This window comes from Mobula hypostoma, chromosome 7 (genome assembly GCF_963921235.1).
Source record: "Mobula hypostoma chromosome 7, sMobHyp1.1, whole genome shotgun sequence".
Lineage (NCBI taxonomy): Eukaryota > Metazoa > Chordata > Chondrichthyes > Myliobatiformes > Myliobatidae > Mobula > Mobula hypostoma.
In genome coordinates, this window is record NC_086103.1 from 49,637,999 (window position 1) to 49,660,910 (window position 22,912).

The 22,912-nt window shown below is 40.2% G+C and overlaps 1 protein-coding gene across 4 annotated transcripts in view; it reads right to left on the reverse strand.

Annotated features, from left to right (window-relative positions):
- Positions 1-22,912, reverse strand: part of LOC134348903 (PH and SEC7 domain-containing protein 2-like) — a 165,087-nt gene that overhangs the window by 94,822 nt on the left and 47,353 nt on the right. For all 4 annotated transcript variants that reach the window (XM_063052698.1, XM_063052700.1, XM_063052699.1 and 1 more), the window contains exons 4-5: positions 7,121-7,315; positions 116-196 (exon numbers count right to left, since the gene is read on the reverse strand). In XM_063052698.1, coding sequence (XP_062908768.1) covers positions 116-196; positions 7,121-7,315 — 276 coding nt within the window. The remainder of the gene's footprint in view (positions 1-115; positions 197-7,120; positions 7,316-22,912) is intronic.

A 22,912-nucleotide genomic window follows, 5' to 3' on the forward strand; every position in this document is an offset into this window, starting at 1 on the left:
TTTAACATAATAGATAGCTAACCACTGGAAGCTGTAAATAAATCATGGTCACTTTTTTTCAGATTTTCACTTTTAAAATCAGATGGCCATCTTGCAAATGATGACTGTTACTCACCTAAGTGCTTTATCCAAAGTCAAGTCCGTGAAGTCAAAGAAACTAAGATATTCTTCAGCTACCAGCCTGCTGAAATCATTACTATAAAGGAAGGTAAATACCATTACTAGATTAAAATATCCAAGAGCTGTTAATGAAACTTTAATTTTTTTAGGTATTTGGTCAAACCCCATCTGAAGAATTGCATTCAATTTTGGGTAAAGCACCCAAGGATTTATTGGCTTTGGAAAGGATATACTCTATGATCAGCAGAATTGTACAAGAATGGAATGAAAGACTTGAGCTTATCAGAATCCTCTCTGCCTACACAATACCCATATACTTTCATTTTCCTCACATTCATGTGCCTATCTAAACATCTATTAAAAGCCTCTAATGTTTCTGCCTCCGAGGCCAGTCCAAGCAGCGCATTACACCACTCTCTGCGAAAAGCCTTGTCCCTCACATCTCCTTTGAAATTACTCCCTGTTCTCTGGTGTTTCAACCCTGGGAAAAGGATACTGTCTGTCTACTAAATCTATGCCTCTCATAACTTTATAAATCTCCCCTCAGCCTCTGCCACTCCAGACAGAAAAAAAAACCAAGTTTGTCCAGCCTCTTATTGTAGCACATGCACTCTACTCCAGGCAACATCCTGGGAAACCTTTTCTGCACACTCTCCAAAACCACAACGTTTTCCCTATAATGGGTTGACCTGAACTGCATGCAATACTCCAGATGCAGCCTAACTAAATTTTTATGAAGCTGCCACGTAACTTCTTAACAATTGAATACAACGCCTCAAGTCTTAAATGTAAGCATGCCCTGTGCCTTCTTAACCATCTTATCAACCTATGTAGCCAATTTCAGGGAGCTATGAACTTGGACTCAAAGATCCTTCTGCTCATCAACACTGAACTTACCCTTAACAGTGTACCGTGTCTCTGCACTTGACCTACCAAGCTGCAGCACTTCACATCTGTCTGGGTTAAACTACATCCACCATTTCTCTGCCCATATCTGCAACTAATTTATATCCCACTGTATATTTGCCAGTTTTCTATGCAATTCACACCACTGCCAATCTCTGTATCATACGCAAACTTACAAATCCACCCAACTACATTTTCGCCCAGGTCACTTATATACATCACAAAACAGCAGAGGTCCCAGTACAGGTCACTACAGAACACCACTAATCACAAATCTTCAGCCAGAATAAGCTCCTTCAACCACTACCTTCTGTATTCTATGTGAAAGCTAGTTCTGAATCCAAATGGTCAATTCTTCACAGATCATCATGTGTCTTCATCTTCGGGATGAGCCTCCCATGAAGGACCTTGTCAATCACCTTATTGAAATACAAGTAAACAACATCCAGAGCTCTACTTTCATTAATCACCCTTATACCATCAAAAAAACTTGATCAAGTTAGGAAGACACTACTTGCCCCGCACAAAGCCACACTGGCTCTCCCTAATTAGGCCATAGTTCTCCAAACACTCATAAATCCTATCCCTAATATCTCCCCTCCAGTAATTTCCCTATCACTAATGTACGACTCACTGGTCTATAGTTCCCAGGAATAAATCTAGTTCCCTTCTTGAATAATGCAACGACATTGGTTATATGGCAGTCTTCTGGGACCTTGATTGTGACTAGAGAGGACATGAAGATATTGATCAAGGCCCCAGCAACCTCTTCTCTTGCCCCTCTTAATAACCTGGTGTAAATCCCATCAGGCCCTGGGAACTTATCCACCTTAATGCTCTTTATGAAACCCAAAGCAACCTCCTCCTTTACTTCAAAATGCCCTAGCATGGTAATATACTTGGCACTGATCTCCCTATCCTTTATATCCTTCTCCTTAGTAAATATTGATTTAGAGTACTCATTAAGTTCAACTTTATTTTCTTTCGACTGTACCAAATGAAACATTTCTCTAGACTAGTGGTCGCCAACCCATCAATTGTGATCGACCGGTCGACCTTTGAGACTTTCCCAGTAGATCCCGAAAAAAATCAAAAATAAATACGCAAATACTGTTGTAATGTGAGTATTATAAAAATAAGTAATACTGATTAGGATAATGGTAATATAGCAATACTTTCATTACTGAAAGCTGTTTGTAAAGAGAGATTGTTTCCGGGTTGTGGGGTTTTAATTCTGTTCTTTCTGCCTAGTGCACGTGTGTAGTTCCCCCGCTATGCACCGCATTTTCAGCGTAGCTAGTGCTGCATCAAAGTGACCAATTAGATTAGATAAGAGTACAGACTATCGCAAACATCAATATACGGCACTCGCTCGTAATATCCTGATAGCATGGCAGAGGCTCCACGAAAGGAGGCGAAAACATACAAATACCATCCAGAATGGGAAGAGGAATTTCTATTTACCTTGGTGAAAGACAAGTGTGTATGTGCCACCAAACATAAGCACTGACTAAAAGAGGGAATCTGGAGCGGCACCACAACACCAACCACCAGAAATTTAAAGACACCTACCCCCCGAAAGAGCGCAATTTGTGCCAGGAAAGTAGAGGAGCTGAAATTGGGGTTGAAGGCCCAGAAATAGTTTTTCACAAAACATGCTGCTCAAAATAAGGCTGCTATTGAAGCATCATTTCGCGTAAGTCACTTTTTAGCTAAACACAAGAAGCCTTTTACAGATGGTGATTTATTCAAGGAAGCATTGGCCATTACCACAGATACTGTTTTTAATTACTTTAAAAACAAAAACAACATCACAACCACAATACATAATACACCGCTTGGCCCTGCAACAGTGACAAGGAGGGTAGAGTCACTGTCAGAGGATGGGGATCGACAAGTGTTAAAGGACTTGTCACTTTGTGAATATTTTTCACTACAGTTTGATGAACCCCTGGATGTAATGCAAACAGCTCAGCTTGAAGTATTTGTCAGAATGGCTTTCCAGGATTTTACAACAAAGGAGGACTTCCTCACTCTTTTGCAATTAAAGGAGAGAACGAGAGGTGGGGATATTTACAAAGAGTTTAAAAAATGTGTCTGTGAAAATGACATGCCCATTCATAAACTGGTGCCAATTACTACTGATGGGGCCCCAGCAATGTACGGAGTGTGCGTTGGTTTTATAGCACTAAAAGTCAGTGCCAGCTTCAGGTTAACTTATCTATGTGAAATGTGAATCTATTTCACAGATGAAAAATTATTAAATCTAAGTACAGGAGCTGTCTTACTGACAGACGCCTCACAGACTGTCTCAGATTGGCTGTCTGCAGTTATGAGCCAAATTTCAGGGAACTAGCAGAAAGTATTCAGCCCCAGTCATCACACTGAGTGCAACAGTCAATTTTTATTCATTTATTTTTTGTGTTGAAATAAAATTAAATAATGAAACTTAGAATTAAAGGTGTGAAGTATTGTAATATTCTTAAAGAAAGACAACTATGGCCTGTTTGATATGCTAGTTACAGTGTTTTCTTGTTTGAAGGTTTGACAAAAGTATTTTGTGTAATTCAAATACAATTAGCCCAAATAAAAGGCCTCAAATTGGAAGTACAATCTGAGCTGTTTTTTCTCTAAACGATTTAGTAGGTAGATCTTGCCTTTCACTAAGGTTGAGGTGGGGGATCTTGGGCTTAAAAAGGTTGGTGACCACTACTCTAGACCACAGTGCACCCACACAACATATATCACACACAGAACATAAACCAAAACATTACACTAAAAATCAGTTAAGTTAATGAAATATAATTCAAAGTTCATCACAAGATCACATGACAAAGGAGCAGAAGTAGGCCATTCAGCCCATCGAGTCTGCTCCGCCACTCCACCATGAGCTAAACTATTCTCCCATCTAGTTCCAATTTCTGGCTTTTTCCCCATATATTTTGATACCCTGACTAATTAGATACCTATCAATCTCCTCCTTAAATCTTCTCCTCATGTAGTAAAGTGCAGCATAGGTAAGGAATAAATAATAAATAGTATACAGTAAACAGCTTGCTGTCCCTAGTGATGAGACCACAGTAGTGACAGGTGAAACCCCACTGGTTTCCTTGGCTGCATAAGTCTATGGAAGATACACTCTGGTCCCACCAAACCCATGAGATTGAGACGGTTCTCCCACCCTAACCCCGGTTTGTGCGGATGCTGTGTCATTTGCTACCCTGTTACAACTCAATGCCAAGGAATAAGAGACAGCACACTGCATATGATTAAAGGAATTATACTAATGAATCTTAACTAAAGGGTTAGTAAAGACCAAAAAGTAATAACAAAAAGGGCCCATTATAATTAAACAGTCAAATGTGCACCAGTTAGAGCTCAATTCACTGATTCTCAATCCATCTCATCGCCTAGCTCCATCGAATTACAATCTCCCCACCTGGTTTTATCCTACAACTGGTTCTCTCCAGCATCTTCTCTTTTCATCTCCCGCCTAACAAAAGACCCAGCTCATATTCCAAAACACCCGTTATCTCTCACCATAATCCAAACACTGCTTCTACAGAAAGACCATTCTGTTAGCAGTGAAAGCTTTCCCAGGATGTTACACGGGGTATTCATTAGTCTCACAGCCTGAAGGAAGAAGTTGTTACCCAGTCCGGCAGTCCTAGTCCTGATATTTCTGCACCTCCTTCCCGATGACAAGTAGCCCAAAGCGATTATGGGATGGGTGGTAAGGATTCTCAACAATACTCTAAGGGCTGCCGCATACAAGCAAATGCGCCCCCCTATCCTGAGTGGCCCTAGTTATCCCTAGTTCCTCTTGCTCATGATACATGTATACATTGCCTTAGGATTCTCTTTAATCCTACTTGCTAAGGACTTTTCATAGCCCCTCCTGGCTTTCCTACTTGAGTTCTTTTCTGGCTTCTTTATAACCCTCGAGGGGTCTGTTTGATTTTAGCTTCCTAAGCTTTACATACTTTCCTTTTTGTTCTTGACTAAATTCATCACCTCTCTTGACAGCCAAGGTTCTCAAGCAGCTGCCCAAAAACAGCTGTTCCCAATTAACTCTCCCCAATTCCTACCGAATGCTCTCATATCTTGTCCTGCTCCAATTTAATACTATCCTGCAAGGTCCACATTTATCCCTATCCATAGCTATCTTAAAACTTAAGGAATTGTGCTCACTGTTCCCAAACTGCTCACCCACTGAAATGTCGGTCTCCTGGCCAGGCTCATTACTCAACACCAAATCCAATACAGCCCCTCCTCTTGTTTGATTATACACATATTGTAAAAGAAACACTCCTGTATGTACCTGACAAATTCTGTCCCATGTAAGCCTCTTATACTCAGAAATTTATATTATTGAAGTTGACATCCGGCACGAAAATAACTCTATTGCTTTTACACCTTTCCTTAATCTGCCTGCATATCTGTTCCTCAATGTTCTGGTGGCTACTGGGATGTCTGTAGTTCAAATCCTATCAGACTGATTGTATCCTCCCTATTTTTGAGTTCTATCCACATAGACTCAGTGGACAAGCACTCCATTATGTCCCCTTGGACTGCAGCTGTGATATTGACCCTGCTTAATAGTGCAACTCCACCCCCCACCCCAGCCCCACTTTTACTTTCCTATCTTTTCTAAAACATCAAAACCACGGGACAGTAAGCACCCATTCCTATCCCTCTGTCAATCAAATCTCTGTAATGACCACAACATCATAGTTCCATGTACTGATCCATTCTTTAGGTTCAAAATACTCCTAGCATTAAAATACAAACACTCCAATCTATCTGTCGTATTGTATCTATTACCTTGCTCCTGCCTGTTTATACTGGGTCTGACATCCACCTTCCTCTCCATTCTCCACTTCCTGACCTTCCCATCCCTCCTGCCAAACTAGTTTCAACCCTCCTGAGTAGCACTAGTGAAACTCCTAACCCAGAATATCAGTTCATCTCCAGTTTAGGTACAATCCATCCCTCTTGTACAGGTCATCCTTGCTCCAGAAGAGGTCCCAATAATCTAAGAACCTGAACTTTCCCCCTACACCAGTTCCTCAGCCACTCATTCATCTGTACTCTCATCGTATTCTTGCCCTGACTAACATGTGGCACCAGGAATAATCCAGAGATTACTACTTTGGAGGTCCTGCTCTTCAATCTCTTTCCTGCTTCCCTATACCCACCGCGCAGAATCACTTCCCTCTTTCTATCTATGTCATTGATGCCACTTCGAGATATCCTGGACCCTAGCACCTGAAAGGCAACACACCATAGAATCTCTTGTCCATTCCCTAACTATCATGTTCCCTTTCACTATCTTTCTGCCTGACTTCCATTCTCTACTGAGCCTCAGAGCGAGCCACATTGCCTCTGGTTGCTACTACTGTGTCCTGACAGACCATTCCCCCAGCAGTATCCAAGGGGGTATACTGGTTGCGGACAGGATAGCCATAGGGGAGCTCCCCTTTCTCCTCCTGGTGGTCCTCATTTATTATCTGAAGCCTGAAGCCTGCATTCTGGGTGTGACCACCTGAATAAAAATTTATCTGATGCTTTCAGTCTCCCAGATGGCCCTGAGTATATCCAACTCCAGCTCAGAAAACAAAAAAAGCTTACCTTGCACTTACTTGTGAAACCTTTGAGTTTGCACTCACCTAGGTCACTTACTCAGCGTCTTTCCACTGAGCTCGTTATACCTTTGGCTCTAATTTCTCAAGCTTAAGTTCTACAATCAAAAATAAATGATAACAAATGACTCAGAAGCACCCATAGCCTCGACCTGTTCTTGCCAAAGCCTGCTGAGACAAAGTCTCCCACTCTAACACTGGTCCACTCCAACAATGGCCACTCCGTTGACATCTCCCTTCTTTTAGTTGCCTAAACAATGTCCATCCTCCTCCTTTTAAAGTTACCCTGGCTTGCTTCACATTTACAACAAATTGGGCAAAAAAAATTATGAATTTGTAAACCTTATATTCTATGTTTTGTATTTTTTTTGTTTATTTTCATTCTGTCAATACCAGCAATCAGTAAACAATTTAATGCTCTAAAAAATTACCAATAGTATATGTAAACTTACTTCTTTCCAAGGTGGCGTGCTACATCGCATCTCTTAAACCCTTCAAGATTATACAATCGTTTGGCAAGTCTTTTAGCAGGATCTGCATTAGTTTTGCAGCCATTGGCCAAAGTGTCAGTGCTCCCATGTTCTAGTTGCTCTGTGCTACCCATTTCTGAATCAGAATCAGATAAGACTTCTTTAAAGTTGGCATCACTGGAATCAAATGACAGAACAATTATTAGAGTCTGTGATTGCAATGGTTTACAGATATTAAACTTTTAAAAAAGGTAAAAAAAAACTATTTGCCCAGTTGATGTACTATTTCAGCAAATAGAAACAATTTAGATGCCTTGTTGGTACTGGTAAACAGTCAAGACTGGTAAATGGTAGTTTGCAGAAGCATGTTATCTATAGTCATTCCGAGACAGAACAAGCTGTCTATTTTCCCATCTTTGTTGCATTAACAATCTCTTTGCTGATTCATTTTTGCTCTTATTGTTTTGTAGGAAACTTTATCTTGTAGATACAAAAAGGTCCATTTTAGGACTGCATATTAGGATATTGAATAAAACACAGTTCGGTTTCACCAAAAGAAATTATTTACAGTCTATTTAAATAACCTTTCATATACTTTACATGGATTCTCAAAATACTTCGCAGTTAAGTAGTTCTTTTCAGGTAGAGTTAAAGCTGTGGTGCAGAAAAAGAGACAACCAATCTGTGTACTGCCAAGTTCTCATAAACAAAAATGTAAAAATTACTAATTCATTTGACTTTTGTTAATATTGAACTTGGAAAACAAAACAATGGCTGGAGAACTAGGGATAATTTGTGTGGCTTTTCAGCATCACGCCATCATAACAACTTAGGGAATAGATGTGAGGGTAGGTCTTTGCGACTGCTCTGTTTAATATTATCATGGTTGATCTTTTATCTCAGTGCTGCATTCTTGCACTAAGCCCATCTCCCTTGACTCCCCTACAGTAAAAATCTGCTGATTTGCAATAGTATTTTACTTCGCTGAGCCCCCACGCCCTCTTGGATAGAGAATTCTAAAGATTCAGTACCCACTGGGTAATTTCTTCTCACCTCACTATTGAATGGTTCATTCCTCATTATGAAACTGTTTCCTTTCCTTCTAGACATTCCATGAAGAAATAAAATCAATTTTACACATAAAAAATTATTATGGATCTGATAGATTTTAATGGGATCATCTCTTGCTCTTCCAAACTCCTGAGTCAGGCAGAGTTCTTGCTCTCCACAAACCCCCATCCCAGAGATCAGTAAAATCTTGCCTAAAGCTCTCTACCAAAAGTATACCCTTCTCAAGCTTGGGAAACCACACCTGTGCACAATATTCCAGATGCGATCTAACATAACTGCAATAAGATGTACTCTATGCTCAAGTTCAACGCAAATAAAAGCCAACATTACCACTTATTCATTCTGGCTGCTTACTGTACCTGCCCATTGTTTTTTTTAGTATTTAATTTACAAGAACACCTATTTCTCTTTGAACACCAACATCATTCAATTTCTCACCATTTCAAAAATACTCAGTGCCTCCATTTTTTCTACTGAAGAGTCTGACCTCACAATTCCCCTCATTTATTTCATTGGCCACGGCCATGCTCATTTACTTAATCTGAAGCTTCTGTGCGTCCTCCTGTTGTGCTATTTAGTATTGATTCATTATCAAACTTGGATATTTTACACTTGATCCATCATCTAAATCATTAGATTAGGGATCAACTAGAAATCTGGCATGAATATTTCTGACCCCACTGATCGTAGCCTCCCAACCCAGCAACTATTCCTTTTGTCCATTTTCTATATGTTAACCAATCCTCAGTTTATGTTTGTATATTACCCACAATGATGTGCTATTAATTTTGTTCGATATTGTCTCATGTGGTATCATTCTGAAGGCCTAATATAAAACAAGTTGGTTCAGGCCTGAATGCTCTGTTAGTTTCAACCTCAATCAAATTTAAAATATTTGTCAATGATTTTCCTTTCATAATTTAATGTTGACTCTTCCCATTTCATTATTTTCTTAATGCCCTGAGGGAGTTAAGTGGCCTTGAGAGCAGATGGAACCTCCGTGTAATCCAAAGCACATCAATCTGGGCTGCACACTATCAATGGTACACAAGAGTATAAGCTTATGCACAAGGCAGGGTTTCCCAACCGGGGTTCTGTGGAACCTGGGGGTTCAGCTACTAAATAGCTCAAGGTTCCACGAGAGATCGAGATATAAAAAAAATATTGTTGTCTAAACTTCACACAACACGGGCGCTCACAGTGGTGGGCAATGACCCAGCAGCCCATTAGCAATTTCATTAGAGGTCTCTCAGCCCAGTACGGCAGTGCGCAGTTGGACAGGGTTTATTTGGTCGAGTTGATTCTCAATTTTTGACACGAAATAGGGGAGGCCGTTAACAATTGGTGAGTGCTGTTTTGCATGAAGGGGAGGCTGATGAGGAGCATGAAGTGCGTTTTCTAAGCATTGAACGGACTCGCTCATTTTTATACTTTATTAACCCGGTGTTTTACAGACATGTCTAATGGTCCAATGTGGTGATTTTCGAATTGCAATCTTCTGGGTCATTTCACTGCACTATTGCAACAACGGACACAAATAAAGCCTGTCTTTTCCATGAAAGCTGCTTATCAATTACATGGACTGGTGATCCAAGTTGTCCTATTCCATTGTGCCTAGTCCGTGGCAAACAACTTACAAATGCAGCAATGGCTCCAGCAAAATTGAAAAGACACTGACCTACAAATCACAAACACATGACACATAAAAGTGCTGATTATTTTAAACAGCTATTGGAACCTCAAAACAAACAGAGTAAAGCTTCTGGTAATAACGTCACAGTCAGTAAAGAGACCCAGGAATTAATAGCAGAACTTATTACCCAGAAAAGGAAAAGGCACACAGTTGTTGAGAACCTAGTAATGCCAGCATGTAAAATTATAATGGGTAAAATGCTAGGATAAGACGCAGTACGAGAAATTGAAAAGGTTTCACGCTGAATGATGATGATAACTGGTTCTTCGCTTGTGAAGATCTGGAAGGAAGAAGAGTCCTCAGGAGTGATGGCGCAATCATTGGTGACTGTGTTACGTACCCCGTAACTGGGTTGCCAAACCAGCAGAAATGGATCACTCAGTTGGAGTCTGGATTACTGGATCTAAGAAAGTTTTATTAAAGAAATAAGCAACACAGTACTCTGATCGAAAGAGTAATAAATACAACAGTCAAGCTCTATCGTCGTCTAGGGGTAAATGACCAGTTTCAAAGTGACGCAAAGTTCAGTTCAATTGGGTTCAGTTCAGTTCACAGTAATCACTGCCGTGCGTGGGGGGGGGGGGGGGGAGAGAGAGAGAGAGAGAGAGAGAGAGAGAGAGAGAGAGAGAGAGAGAGAGAAAATGAAAATGAAAATGAATGAGAATATTCAAATTCCAAACAGACCTTCGATATTCCTCACAGTCAGCTTTCGGGTGAGCCCTTTGTAATGTCTTCTGAGGTCACCGACTGTGACCCCTCCGTTTCAGATACGATCGTTCCTCTGCAGTGAACCTGGCACCCAGGCAAGGGCGGACACACACCAGGTTCCCGCCGATCGTACCTTTCCACCCTGTGCGTCTATGGCTTGGTCCCGCGACCAGCCCTCCAAAAACTCCCATCGACTTGTGGGAGGCGCACCGCTTCCAGGGTCTCGTTACCTCGTGGTGTCGTGTGTGTCCTGCCTTAGCGAACCTGTCCCTTTTTATCCCCCTGCTGGGGTATTGCCTGTCCATCACACTTCAAACAGTTCAGGGTTCAAAAAGGAGCCGATCTTGACAAATATTCAGACCGGTGTCTCCTTCCGTTAAACTCTCTCGTCTCTTCATTAACATTTCTAAATGCTGCTCCATTGTCTTATTTATCTCTCTTTCTCCTGAAGACAGGTGGCAGATCAACTGCTGATCCCACTGGTGCCAGCACAGGACAGTTAACATCTTAATCTATGTGTTCTTTTTGTAATCCTCTTTCGTCACAACTGTAGAGGACAACTCTGGATCAGCAGGCTCTGGAACAGTAGGGACACGGGAACAGCTGGGACGTGAGTGCTTGGGTAGTAGGATTCTTCCTGTCCCTCCTCTTCTCTTCAGCAATCGCTCTTCTGAATTCTGCAAAACTCTTGGCTGCCTCTTTCATTTACCTCCTGCGTGGGGCACCACAATCTCTGTTGCCCTGAGAGAGTTCTCCGTAGAGTACTGCTTTCAGTAACCTGCAGTTGTCCATGTGAGACACATGGCCTGGCCAGTGGAACTGCCTGAGCAGCAAAGTGGCTTCAATGCTTGGAAGTTGAGCTTTCTCCAGGACCTCGTTGTCGGAGACACGATCCTACCAGCTGATATCCATGAGAGGTTTCATTTCTCTTGTTAAAAAAAAAAATCCTGATGGTATCATAACCCACTGCTTTCTTCGCAAAGAGGTGCTGATGTCAAAAAATTTTGGAGATGAAATGAAAAAAGTTCTGACGATGCTAGAAAAATGGTTAACTGTATTAAACAAAGGCCAGTTCACTCGAGAATGTTTAAAAAACTGTGAGAAAACCAGGACAAAGAGCATGCCAATCTTCTGCTACATACAGTAATCCGGTGGTGGAAGAGTTCTCAACAGGGTGTTCGAGCTGAAAGGTGAATTGCAGGAGTACTTTCAAGAAAATAGTAGGCCAGATTTTGCTGAGTGCTTTGAAGATGAAGAATGACTGCAGAAACTAGCCTACTTAGCAGACATTTTTCATCATGTGAACCAGTTGAACAAGTCTCTGCAAGGCCCTGGAGAAAATGTTTTGACTTCAAGTGACAAGATTCTTGGATTTAAAAGGAAACTGAATCTTTGCAAAAATCTGTTGCAAAAGGAAATAATTGAAATGTTTCCACTGCTGTTTGGGCTTGAGAGTGAGGAAGGATCAGAAAGTCCTGAGTCTTACTGAAAACCACCTGGAAGAATTGCAGAATAAAATTTCATAGTATTTTTCCTCCCTTTTAACACAAGTGTTTGACTGGGTAAGGGACCCTTTCTCTGAGTGTTCTGCTCAGCCTGTGAACTTGACTTTGAGAGAAGAGGAAGAACTTTGTGAGATACATTCTGATCGTGCACTCAAGATGAGATTTACTGACCTGCCCCCGGAGAGGTTCTGCATTTCTGTGAAAGAAGAGTATTCCGCCATTCATAACAAAGCAATGAACATTTTGCAGGCATGGATGCAGATGTACGATCTTGCGATCTTTGCATGATCCTCTCATATCCCTTTTGCCAATCACCTGTCCAGCTCTTGGCTCCATCCCTCCCCCTCCTATCTTCTATCATTTTGGATCTCCCCCTCCCCCTCCCCCTCCCAAATCTCTTACTAGCTCTTCCTTCAGTTAGTCCTGATGAAGGGTCTCGGCCCGAAGCGTCGACTGTACCTCTTCCTAGAGATGCTGCCTGGCCTGCTGCATTCACCAGCAACTTTGATGTGTGTTGAATGAACATTTTGCTGCAGTTTTCAAATTCTTACGTGTGAGCAATCGTTTTCTTGTTTAACAAGCATCAAGAGCAAGGATAGAGACCGTCTCATTTCAGTTGAAGATGACATCCGTTCGTGCTTATCTCAAGTTCAACCCAGAATTGAGTATTTATAAAGCAAAAAGCAAGCACACATTCACATGCTAGGCCTATATTTGAGCCTGATCATGTCCCTTAGTAAGAAAAAGCTTTTTCAAAGTCTTGTATAAAATTGTGTCCTGGGCTATATTTTCATTCATATTGCTTCAGCTTATGGTTTTTAGTAACTTTAATATTCAACATTGTCAATAAATTTTCATGTTGTAAATAACATTAATTAAAATCAATTTATAACCTTATTAAATTGAATCTACTGAACTTACCTTCAGAAAAATTAAGTCCGATTTTGGCTTAATACATTTCTGATAAATATCTGGCTTATGTTTGTCTTATGAGTTTTTTAAAAAAATAACAAAGGGAAAGAAAGAGAATAATTTCAGGAAAGGTAAACTAAGCTTAACTACCTGAAATTTACACCTGAAGTACCAAGAAAGGTTGGCTAAAAATTCTTCCTCTGCTTAAAAGAGCATTGACAATTATTTTTGTATTGTTATAACTACAACTAGATCTGGATCACACTAATCTGCCATGAGCTGTAATATAATAATTTTTACGCAGAGGTTCCCCAAGATCTGGAAATTATTTGAACGGTTCCTCCAGGGAAAAAAGGTTGAGAAAGGCTAGTATAAGGTTTTGGAAGAAAACTTGATTTCTGTCTCAGAGGTAACAGAATATCAACTGACCCATGGTGACTTGTGTCACATACACCAGATTTATCTATGCTGACCAAGTCAGGATATATCCATGCCAGTAAGGTATCTCTACTCATCTGAAACCCGTAAATAACAGCTTTAAGTTAAATAAATGCACAAGGAAGAAAGGAAATGCTAATATGGTTAGCTGATGTAGGGTCTCTGGAAGATTCATACGGAGCATAAACACAAACTTGGAGCAAATAAGCTGAAAGCTATCTTCTAGGCTGCATCTCAACAGTTTACTGCTCTTTTTGCATACCATAACCTCAGTAAAGTGGACATAGAGTCATAGAAAAGTACAGCACAGAAACAGTCCCTTCAGCCCATCTAGTTCATGATGAAACCATTTAAACTGCCTATTCCCATCAACCTGCACCAGAACCAATGCCCTCCATATCCCTACTATCCATGTGCCTATCCTTACTTTGGAATGATTTATATCCTTTTCCATTGTTACTCTATTTTGAAAATTATCACACAATGAATGTTGTTTCCTAGATATCTTCCCATTCAATATTGCTCCATTTAGTTGTCTCTGAGCCAAATCCAGCATTGCTGCCTTCCTTACTGTGTTGGAAATATAATGATCAAAGAGGTTCTCTGAATATAACTCAGAAAGCCCCCACTTCTTATTTTTGCTATTCAAAACTAGATTTGGATAGATGAAGTCTTGATGATCTGATCATTAAAGTTTAGTTTTTGTACATCTCTACAATTACCCATCAAATTTATTCATCATTACATTTTTGCCAGTTGGTCCCCTACAGAAAGGACCCAAAAGCAGAACCACAAGTTTGTTGCTTCTTAACTTTAAACAGATAGATTCAGTCTATGAATGTTATAGGACATTCTTTCTTTCCAACGCTGTAATGAATCCCTAATCAATACTGCCACACAACCTTTCCTTACCTTTCCAAGCAACTTGTACATGAATATTTCAATTCCATTATTTTTAAACCATGTTTCTAATACTGCCACAGCATCATAAAGCAATATGATAAATTGTGAATACAACACAGCAAACAGATTTAATATGTTGCTTGCATTTATATTCACATACTATTAACTTGTCTTAACACTTTTTTGTCTTCTCTTTTACTCTGGATCTGATGAAGTCACGATCCAAAATATCAACTGTCCCTATCTCTCTCCAGATGTTGCCTGATCTCTTGAGTTTCTCCAGCAGTTTGGTTATTCGCTCCGGATTCCAGAGTCTACAGGCTCTTGCCTCTCCATCTTAACAGGTGTCTCTGGCGACCTCTTCCATCGAAAGATCATAACTAACAACTTGCAATTTTAAAAAATGCCCTGATCCATAATAGCCTTTGCCTCCTTATACTGTTACATTATTTTTTGATAGGCAATATTCAACAAAATAATCTAGATAGAACAAAGGAAAGCCCATCTTTACAGTTATGCAGCCAACAACAATGGAATAACTGACTTCTGTTCACAAATTGATGTTAGCAGTTTATGTTCCATAAGTAGATTGCAATATAGTAATCCCCCGATGATGGATCTTGCCTCTTTTTCAATCTGCACTTTTTTTCTCTTGCTGGAGGAGAGTGTACATAAAAGCACAGACAACTGCCAGCTGAAAGCCTGATTCCATACCAGAGTAATAACTCCACCATTCCCACTGCTGGGTGCATCCTGTTAATAGGCACAGCTGTTTTCACCATTCATAATGGCCAAGGTAAAATTCACTGCTGTATTTTGCCCTACATTGCAATTAGCACTTCATTGTTCTTCAGCTGAGAACCAAGACTCTCATTTACATATTGAACAATTAAGGAGACTCAATGTAATAGTCAAACTCGGCAGAACATTGAGAATTACTGAACATCCTGAAGAAGGAACAAAGTTTAATATCACTAATTGACTCTCTTATATCCAATGAAGCTTCCACTATTTCCCAACCAGAATGCCGACGTGCAACAATATAAGATTGTAAATTAAAGTTAAATCTCCTAGCAAAGATAAACGTAAGGATAAATCTCCTAGAAAAACACTTCAATATCTGCTTTCAAAATTGCAAATAAAACAGGGAAGAATACCTGAACAAAGTTTACATTCATGTAAATTTGATAAAAACAGCAGATGGCAGCACTTAACCTAAACTGTTCTAGTAATTTTCTATTCAAAAGTATTACAATTTGATTATAGGGTCTGGCTGATATCATCTGATTCGGTATGAACCTCGATACATATAGAATCAACCACATGAATCTAGAGCCAGGTAAAGTGGAACCTGTACTTAGTATTTTCACATTTCTCCCCTTTTCATAGTTACATATGAAAGGCTATAGAGCACATTGTTACCAAACAATATTTATATCGTAACTAATATGAGGATCCCAGGCAAACAGGTTCAATTCAAATAAAGCAATACTCATTTTATAGAAAAAAAAGTTTTAATGATTAAATATTTCCAACAACAGTTTTTTCTGAAAGCTTTCACAATTAAGTTCTACAACAAAAGCTATATAGAACAGCCATTCCATTTGTTATGTAATTCCCTGAATATATTAAAATATGAACTCCGCAACAAGGCCATAAGATATAGGAGCAGTATTTGGTTGCTCACCCCATCGAGTCTGCTCTGCCATTTAGACCATAAGACCATAAGACAAAGGAGCAGAAGTCGGCCATTCGGCCCATCGAGTCTGCTCCGCCATTTTATCATGAGCTGATCCATTCTCCCATTTAGTCCCACTCCCCCGCCTTCTCACCATAACCTTTGAAGCCCCGGCTACTCAGATACCTATCAATCTCTGCCTTAAATACACCCAATGACTTTGCCTCCACTGCTGCCCGTGGCAACAAATTCCATAGATTCACCACCCTCTGATTGAAAAAAATTCTTCACATTTCTGTTCTGAATGGGCGCCCTTCAATCCTTAAGTCATGCCCTCTCGTACTGGACTCCCCCATCATGGGAAACAACTTTGCCACATCCACTCTGTCCATGCCTTTCAACATTCGAAATGTTTCTATGAGGTCTCCCCTCATTCTTCTAAACTCATGGTTTATACATTTTCCCTATTAGCCCCAATTAACTGCCTTCTCTCCGTATCCCTTCATGTTCTGATAAATCAAGAATCTATACGGGGCATTAAATATGCCCAATGGCTTGGCCTCCACAGCCACCTGTGACAACAAATTTCACAGATTCACCATTCTCTGGCTAAAGAAATTCCCCCTCATCTCCATTCAAAAAGGATGCACCTCTATTCTGACGCTGTGTACTCTAGTCTTAGACAGAACCACCACAGGAAACATCTTCTCCACATCCACACTATCAAGGGCTTTCACCATTTGATAAGCTTCAGTTAGATCACCCCCCATTCTTCTGAATTCCAGTGAATACTGGCCCAGAGCCATCAAAACGCTCTTCAGATGACAAGCTGTTTAATCCTGGAATCATTTTCGTGAACTTCCTTTGAATTCCTTCCAGTTTCAGCAAATCCTTTCTAAGTTAAAGAGCCCAAAAGTGCTCACAATACTCCAAGTGAGGCCTCACCAGTACTTTATAAAGTATCGACATTACATCCTTGCTTTTATATTTGAGTCTTCTTGAAATGAATAATAACAACATTTGCTTTCCTCGCCACTGACTCAAACTACAGATTAACCTTTAAGGAATCCTTCACAAGGACCCCCAAATCCCTTGGCGTCTCAGATTTTTGTATTTTCTCTCCATTTAGAAAACAGCCAACCTCTTTCATTTCTTCTACCAAAGTGCACGACACATACTTTCAAACACTGTATTCCATCTGCTACCTGTTTTCCCTTTCACCAATTCTGTCTAAGTCTTTCTGTAGCCTCTCTGTTACCTCAAAACTATCTGCCCCAACCCCTATCTTTATATCGTCTGCAAACTTTGCAACAATGCCAACAATTCCATCATCTAAGTCATTGACACAAAACACAAAAAGGATCGGTCCCTGTGAAACACCACTAGTCTCTGGCAGCCGACCAGAAAAGGCTCCCTTTATTCCCACTCTTTGCCTCCAACCAATCAGCCACTGCTTTATACATGTTAGAATCTTTCCTGTAATACCATGAGCTCGTAGCTTCATAAGCAATCCAATGTGTGGCACCTTGTCAAACGCTTTCTGAAAATCTAAATACACATCAACCAATTCTCCTTTCTCCATCCTGCTTGTTATTTCATCAAAGAATTCCAACAGATTTGTCAGGCAAGATTTTCCCTTGAGGAAACCATGCTGACTAGGGTCTATTTAATCATGTGCCTCCAAGTATCCCCAAAACCACATCCTTAACAATCGACTCCAACATCTTCCCAAACACTGAGATCAGACTAACTGGCCTTAGTTTCCTTTCTTCTGCCTCACTGCCTTCTCGAAGAGAAGAGTGACATTTGAAATTTTCCAGTCTTCTAAAATCATTCCAGAACCTAGCAATTCTTTACCAATGGCTCCATAATCTCTTCAGCCACCTCTTTCAGAAACCTAGATTGTAGTCCATCAGGTCCAGGTGACTTATCTACCTTCAGACCTTTCAGTTTCCCAAGAACCTTTCCCTAGTAATGGTAACTTCACTCACTTCATGACCCCTGACACCTGGAACTTCCACCATACTGCTGGTGTCTTCCACTGTGAAGACTGATGTAAAGTACTTAATCCATTCATGCACCATTTCCTTGTCCTCTCCAGCATTTCCTTACTACCACTCCAGCATTGATTTCCAGTAATCTGATATCCACTCTCGCCTCTCTTTTAGACTTTATGTATCTGAAGAAACTTTTACTATCCTCTTTAATATTATTGGTTAGTTAACCTTCATATTCCATCTTTTCCTTCATTGTGACTTTTTTTAGTTGCCTTCTGTTGGTTTTTAAAACCTTGTCAATGCTCTAACTTCCCACTAATTTTTGCTCTATTAAATTGGTTTTTCTTTGGCTTTTATATTGGTTTAGACTTCTCTTGTCAGCCATGTTTGTGTCACCCTGCCTTTAGAGTACTTCTTCCTCTTTGAGATGTATATATCTTGCGCCTTCCAGATTTATCTCAGGAATTCCAGCCATTACTGGTTTGCCTTCATCCCTGCCAGTGTTCTTTTCCAACCTATTTTTGTTAGTTCTCTATGATGCCTCTGTAATTCTATTTACTCCAATGTAATACCGACTTTAGCTTCTCCTTTTCAAATTGCAGGGTGAATTCTATCATATTATGGTTACTGACCCTTAACAGTTCCTCTACCTTACACTCTCTAATCAATTTTGGTTAATTGCACAAGGCTCAATCCAGCACAGCTGATCCCTCAGTGGGCTCAACTATGAAAAGCCATCTGGTAGGCATTCTAGAAATGCCCCCTCTTGGAAACCAGCACCAAACTGATTTTCCCAATCTACCTGCATATTGAAATCCCCCATGGCTATCATAACTTTGCCCTTTTGATATGCATTTTCTATCCCCTTTGTAATTTGTAGACCACATCTTTACTACTGTTTGGGGTCTGTATATACAGTGCCTATAAAAAGTATTCACCTCCCTTGGAAGTTTTCATGTTTTATTGTTTTACAACATTAAATCACAGTGGATTTAATTTGGCTTTTTTTTAACACTGAGCAACAGAAAAAGACTCATGTCAAAATGAAAACAGATCTCTACAAAGTGATCTAAATTAATTACAAATATAAAACACAAATAATTGATTGCATAAGTACTCACCCACTTTAACATGACACACTAAATCATCACTGGTGTGGCCAACTGGTTTTAGAAGTCACATAATTATTTAAATGGAGATCACCTGTGTGCAGTGGTGGCGGTAATGCACCACTAAGCCGGGTGCCAACCGCCGTAAAACAAGACGGAGAAGAACCTGTGAGCAGTCAAGAAGTTTCAATTGAGTGGAGTAAAAATACACTAGTGTCTGGAAGGTTCATCTCCTGTTGAGTCAGTATCCTGGCAAAAACTACACCATGAAAATAAAAGAACACTACAAGTAACTCAGTGAAAAGGTTATTGAAAAGCACAAGTCAGGAGATAGATAAAAAAAAATTTTGAAGTCATTGACTATCCCTTTGAGTATAGTTAAGTTAATTATCAAGAAATGGAAAGAATATGGCACGGCTGTAAATCTGCCTAGAGCAGGCTGTCCGCTAAAACTGAGTGACCATGCGAAAAGGGGACCAGTAAGGGAGGCCAACAAGAGACCTGTGACAACTCTGCAGGAGTTACAAGCTTCATTGGCTGAGATAGGAGAGACTGTGCATTCAAAAACTGTTGCCTGGGTGCTTCACCAGTCATAGCTTTATGGGAGAGCGGCAAAGAGAACACTACTGTTGAAAACACCTCACTGAAATCTTGGCTAAACTTTGCCAGAAGGCACGTGGGAGACTCTGAGGTCAGCTGAAAGAAGGTCCTAAGATCTGATGAAACTAAAATTGAGTTTCTTGGCCATCAGATTAAACACTATGTTTAGCGTAACCCAGACACTGCACATCATTAAAAACACACCATCTGTACTGTGAAGGATGGTGGTGGCTGCATTATTCTTTGGGGATGCTTCACTACAGCAGGCCCTGGAAGGCTTGTGAAGGTAGAGAGTAAAATGAATGCAGCAAAATATATGGAAATCCTGGAGGAAAACCTGATGCAGTCTGCGAGTGAATTGCGACTTGGGAGAAGATTTATTTCCAGAAAGATAATGACCCCAAGCATAAAGCCAAAACTACACAGAAATGGCTTAAAACTAACAAAGTTAATGTCCTAGGGTGGCCAAGTCAAAGCTGAGACCTCAATCTAATTGAGAATTTGTGGCCAAACTTGAAAAGGGCTCTACATTCATGATCCCCATGCAATCTGACAGAGCTAGAGCAGTTTTGTAAAGAAGAATGGGGAAAAATTGCAGTGTCCAGATCTAGAAAGCTGACAGATACCTATCCAGACAGACTCAAAGCTGTAATTGCTGCCAACGGTGCATCTACTAAATACTGACCTGAAGGGTGTGAATACTTACGCAATCAATTATTCTGTAATGTTATATTTATAATTAATTTAAATCACTTTGTAGACATCTGTTTTCACTTTGACACAAAAGAGTCTTTTTTTCTGTTGATCAGTGTCAAAAAAGCCAAATTAAATCCACTGTGATTCAACGTTGTAAAACAATAAAACATGAAAACTTCCAAGAGGGTGAATACTTCTTATTGGCACTGTAGTTCCCATCAGAGTTTTTTTAAACCCTTGTAGCTCCTTAGCTCTGCCCACAATGATTCAACACCTTCTGTTCCTATGTCACCTATTTCTATTGATTTGATTTCACTTTTTTTTTTAAATCAACAGAGCCACACCATCCCTTCTGCTTACCAGCCTGTCCCTTTGATATCCTTGGACATTAAGCTCTCAGCTATATTCTTCTTTCAGCCACGATTCAGTGGTGCTGCCACACTGCCTCTGATTGGAAACCAATTACTTCATCCTCAGCACTGTCACACCGGTTCACATCCCCCCGCTAAATTAGTTTAAACCCTCCCAAACAGGTCTGGCAAGCCTGCCTACAAGGATATTGGGGCTCCTCGGGTTCAGGTGTAACCCATCCCCTTTGTACAGGTCATACCTTCCCCAGAAAAGATCCCAAAGATCTATAAACCTGATCCCTGTTCCCTGCACCAATTTCTCAACCATTGCAGTCATTGATCATAGATGAGTCATTGAATATCTGAAGCAACACAAAGTGCTGGAGGAAATCAGCAGGTCAGGCAGGACCTATGGAAAAGAATGAACAGTCGATGTTTTGGGCCAAGACCCTTCTTCAGGACTGGAAAGGAAGGGTGAAGATGCCAGAATAAAAAGGTGGGAGGAGAGGATGGAGGATAGCTAGAAGGTCATAGGTGAAGCCAGGTGGATAGGAAAGATAAAGGGCTGGAGAGGAAGGAATCTGTTAGGAGCGGAATGTGGAGTATGGGAGAAAGGGAAGGAGGAGGGGAACAGGGGGAAGTGATTGGCATGTGAGAAGAGGTAAGGGGTGACAGTGGGGAATAGAATAGGGGAGGGAGAAGAATTTGTTTTTAGCAGAAGGAAAAACTGATATTCATGCCATCAGGTTGGAGGCTACCCAAAAGAATATAAGGTGATGCTCCTCCACCCTGAGGGAGGCCTCGGACGAACATGCCAGAATGGGAATCAGAATTAAAATGTTTAGCCACCGGGAAGTTCTGCTTTTGGAATGTAGAGGAAGCTGCATCAGGAGCACCAGATACAATGGGCAACCCTAGCAGACTCACAGGTGAAGTGTTGCCTCACCTGCAAGGACTGCTTGTGGCCCTCAATGGATGTGAGGAAGGAGGTGAATGATCAGGTGTAGTACTTTGGCCGCTTGCAGGGATAAGTGCTGAGAGGGAGATTAGTGGGGAGGGATGAATGGACAAGGGAATCACTGAGGGAGTGATCCCTGCTGAAAGCGGGTGTGGTGGGGGAGGTAAAAATATTTTTGGTGATGGATCCCTTGTGAAATATCTGCCTCTTAATATTAAATAATTATTTAAGATTCTTTTGAGATTGATTAGATACCGTCACAATTGCTCTTATATCCCTTGCTTTTTGTAAAAATACATAACAAGTTTGCATGCGTGTGGTGCATCACACCTACCAACAAATAACAGCAATAAGAAAACAATTTTAACCTGTTTTTTTTAAACACAATCATAGACCATTGGATCCTTCTTTAAACTGGTAAGTATTTAACAGACGTAGAAACAATCACTGCATGAACTCAATAATTGATACGACTAGAAAGTGAGGAATATGGTCAGTGTGGGTGTTTATAAATCAGGGTTTAATTAGCAAGAGATCAGCAGCCAGCCATAAGGAAGTGGAGCAATAAAATTGATTATTAGGATTACAACAATCAAGAGCAACTTGAAATGCTATGGTAACACTGTAAAGTCTCACAGTGGTTTCAATTTGTCAATCTAATCATACCTATTGCAGCAAAACATGGAGTGAAAAGAGGAAGAAAATATTTACTTATGGAGACATAAAGGGAATTTATGGCACGGGGTTACAAGACTGGAATGGAAGTCCATGGAAGAATATAAATATATTTACTGGCACTATTATCTGCATTAGATCAATACTACTTATAACTGTGAGATCCAGAAAAGAATTCATTTGCTCAAATGGAACACTTTACTGCTTCAATAGGCATCTCAAAATCTCTCCTAGGTTCATGCCTTCTTGATCTAAGTAAAGTATTTTGCTATGCTCTCATAGCTTCAATATGGCAGATTTCTGTTGTAATGCCCCATGTATGCAAATCAAGAAAGACTCAAGATTTTCCAGCTATTAAAATTATTGGCTGTAAAATCATAAAATCTTAATGTAATTTTTAGCAAACTTATCTTTAATAAATGTTTAACCTAAAAATATGCATTAAAAAGTTTACATGGAATTTGTTTCCACTTCCTCATTT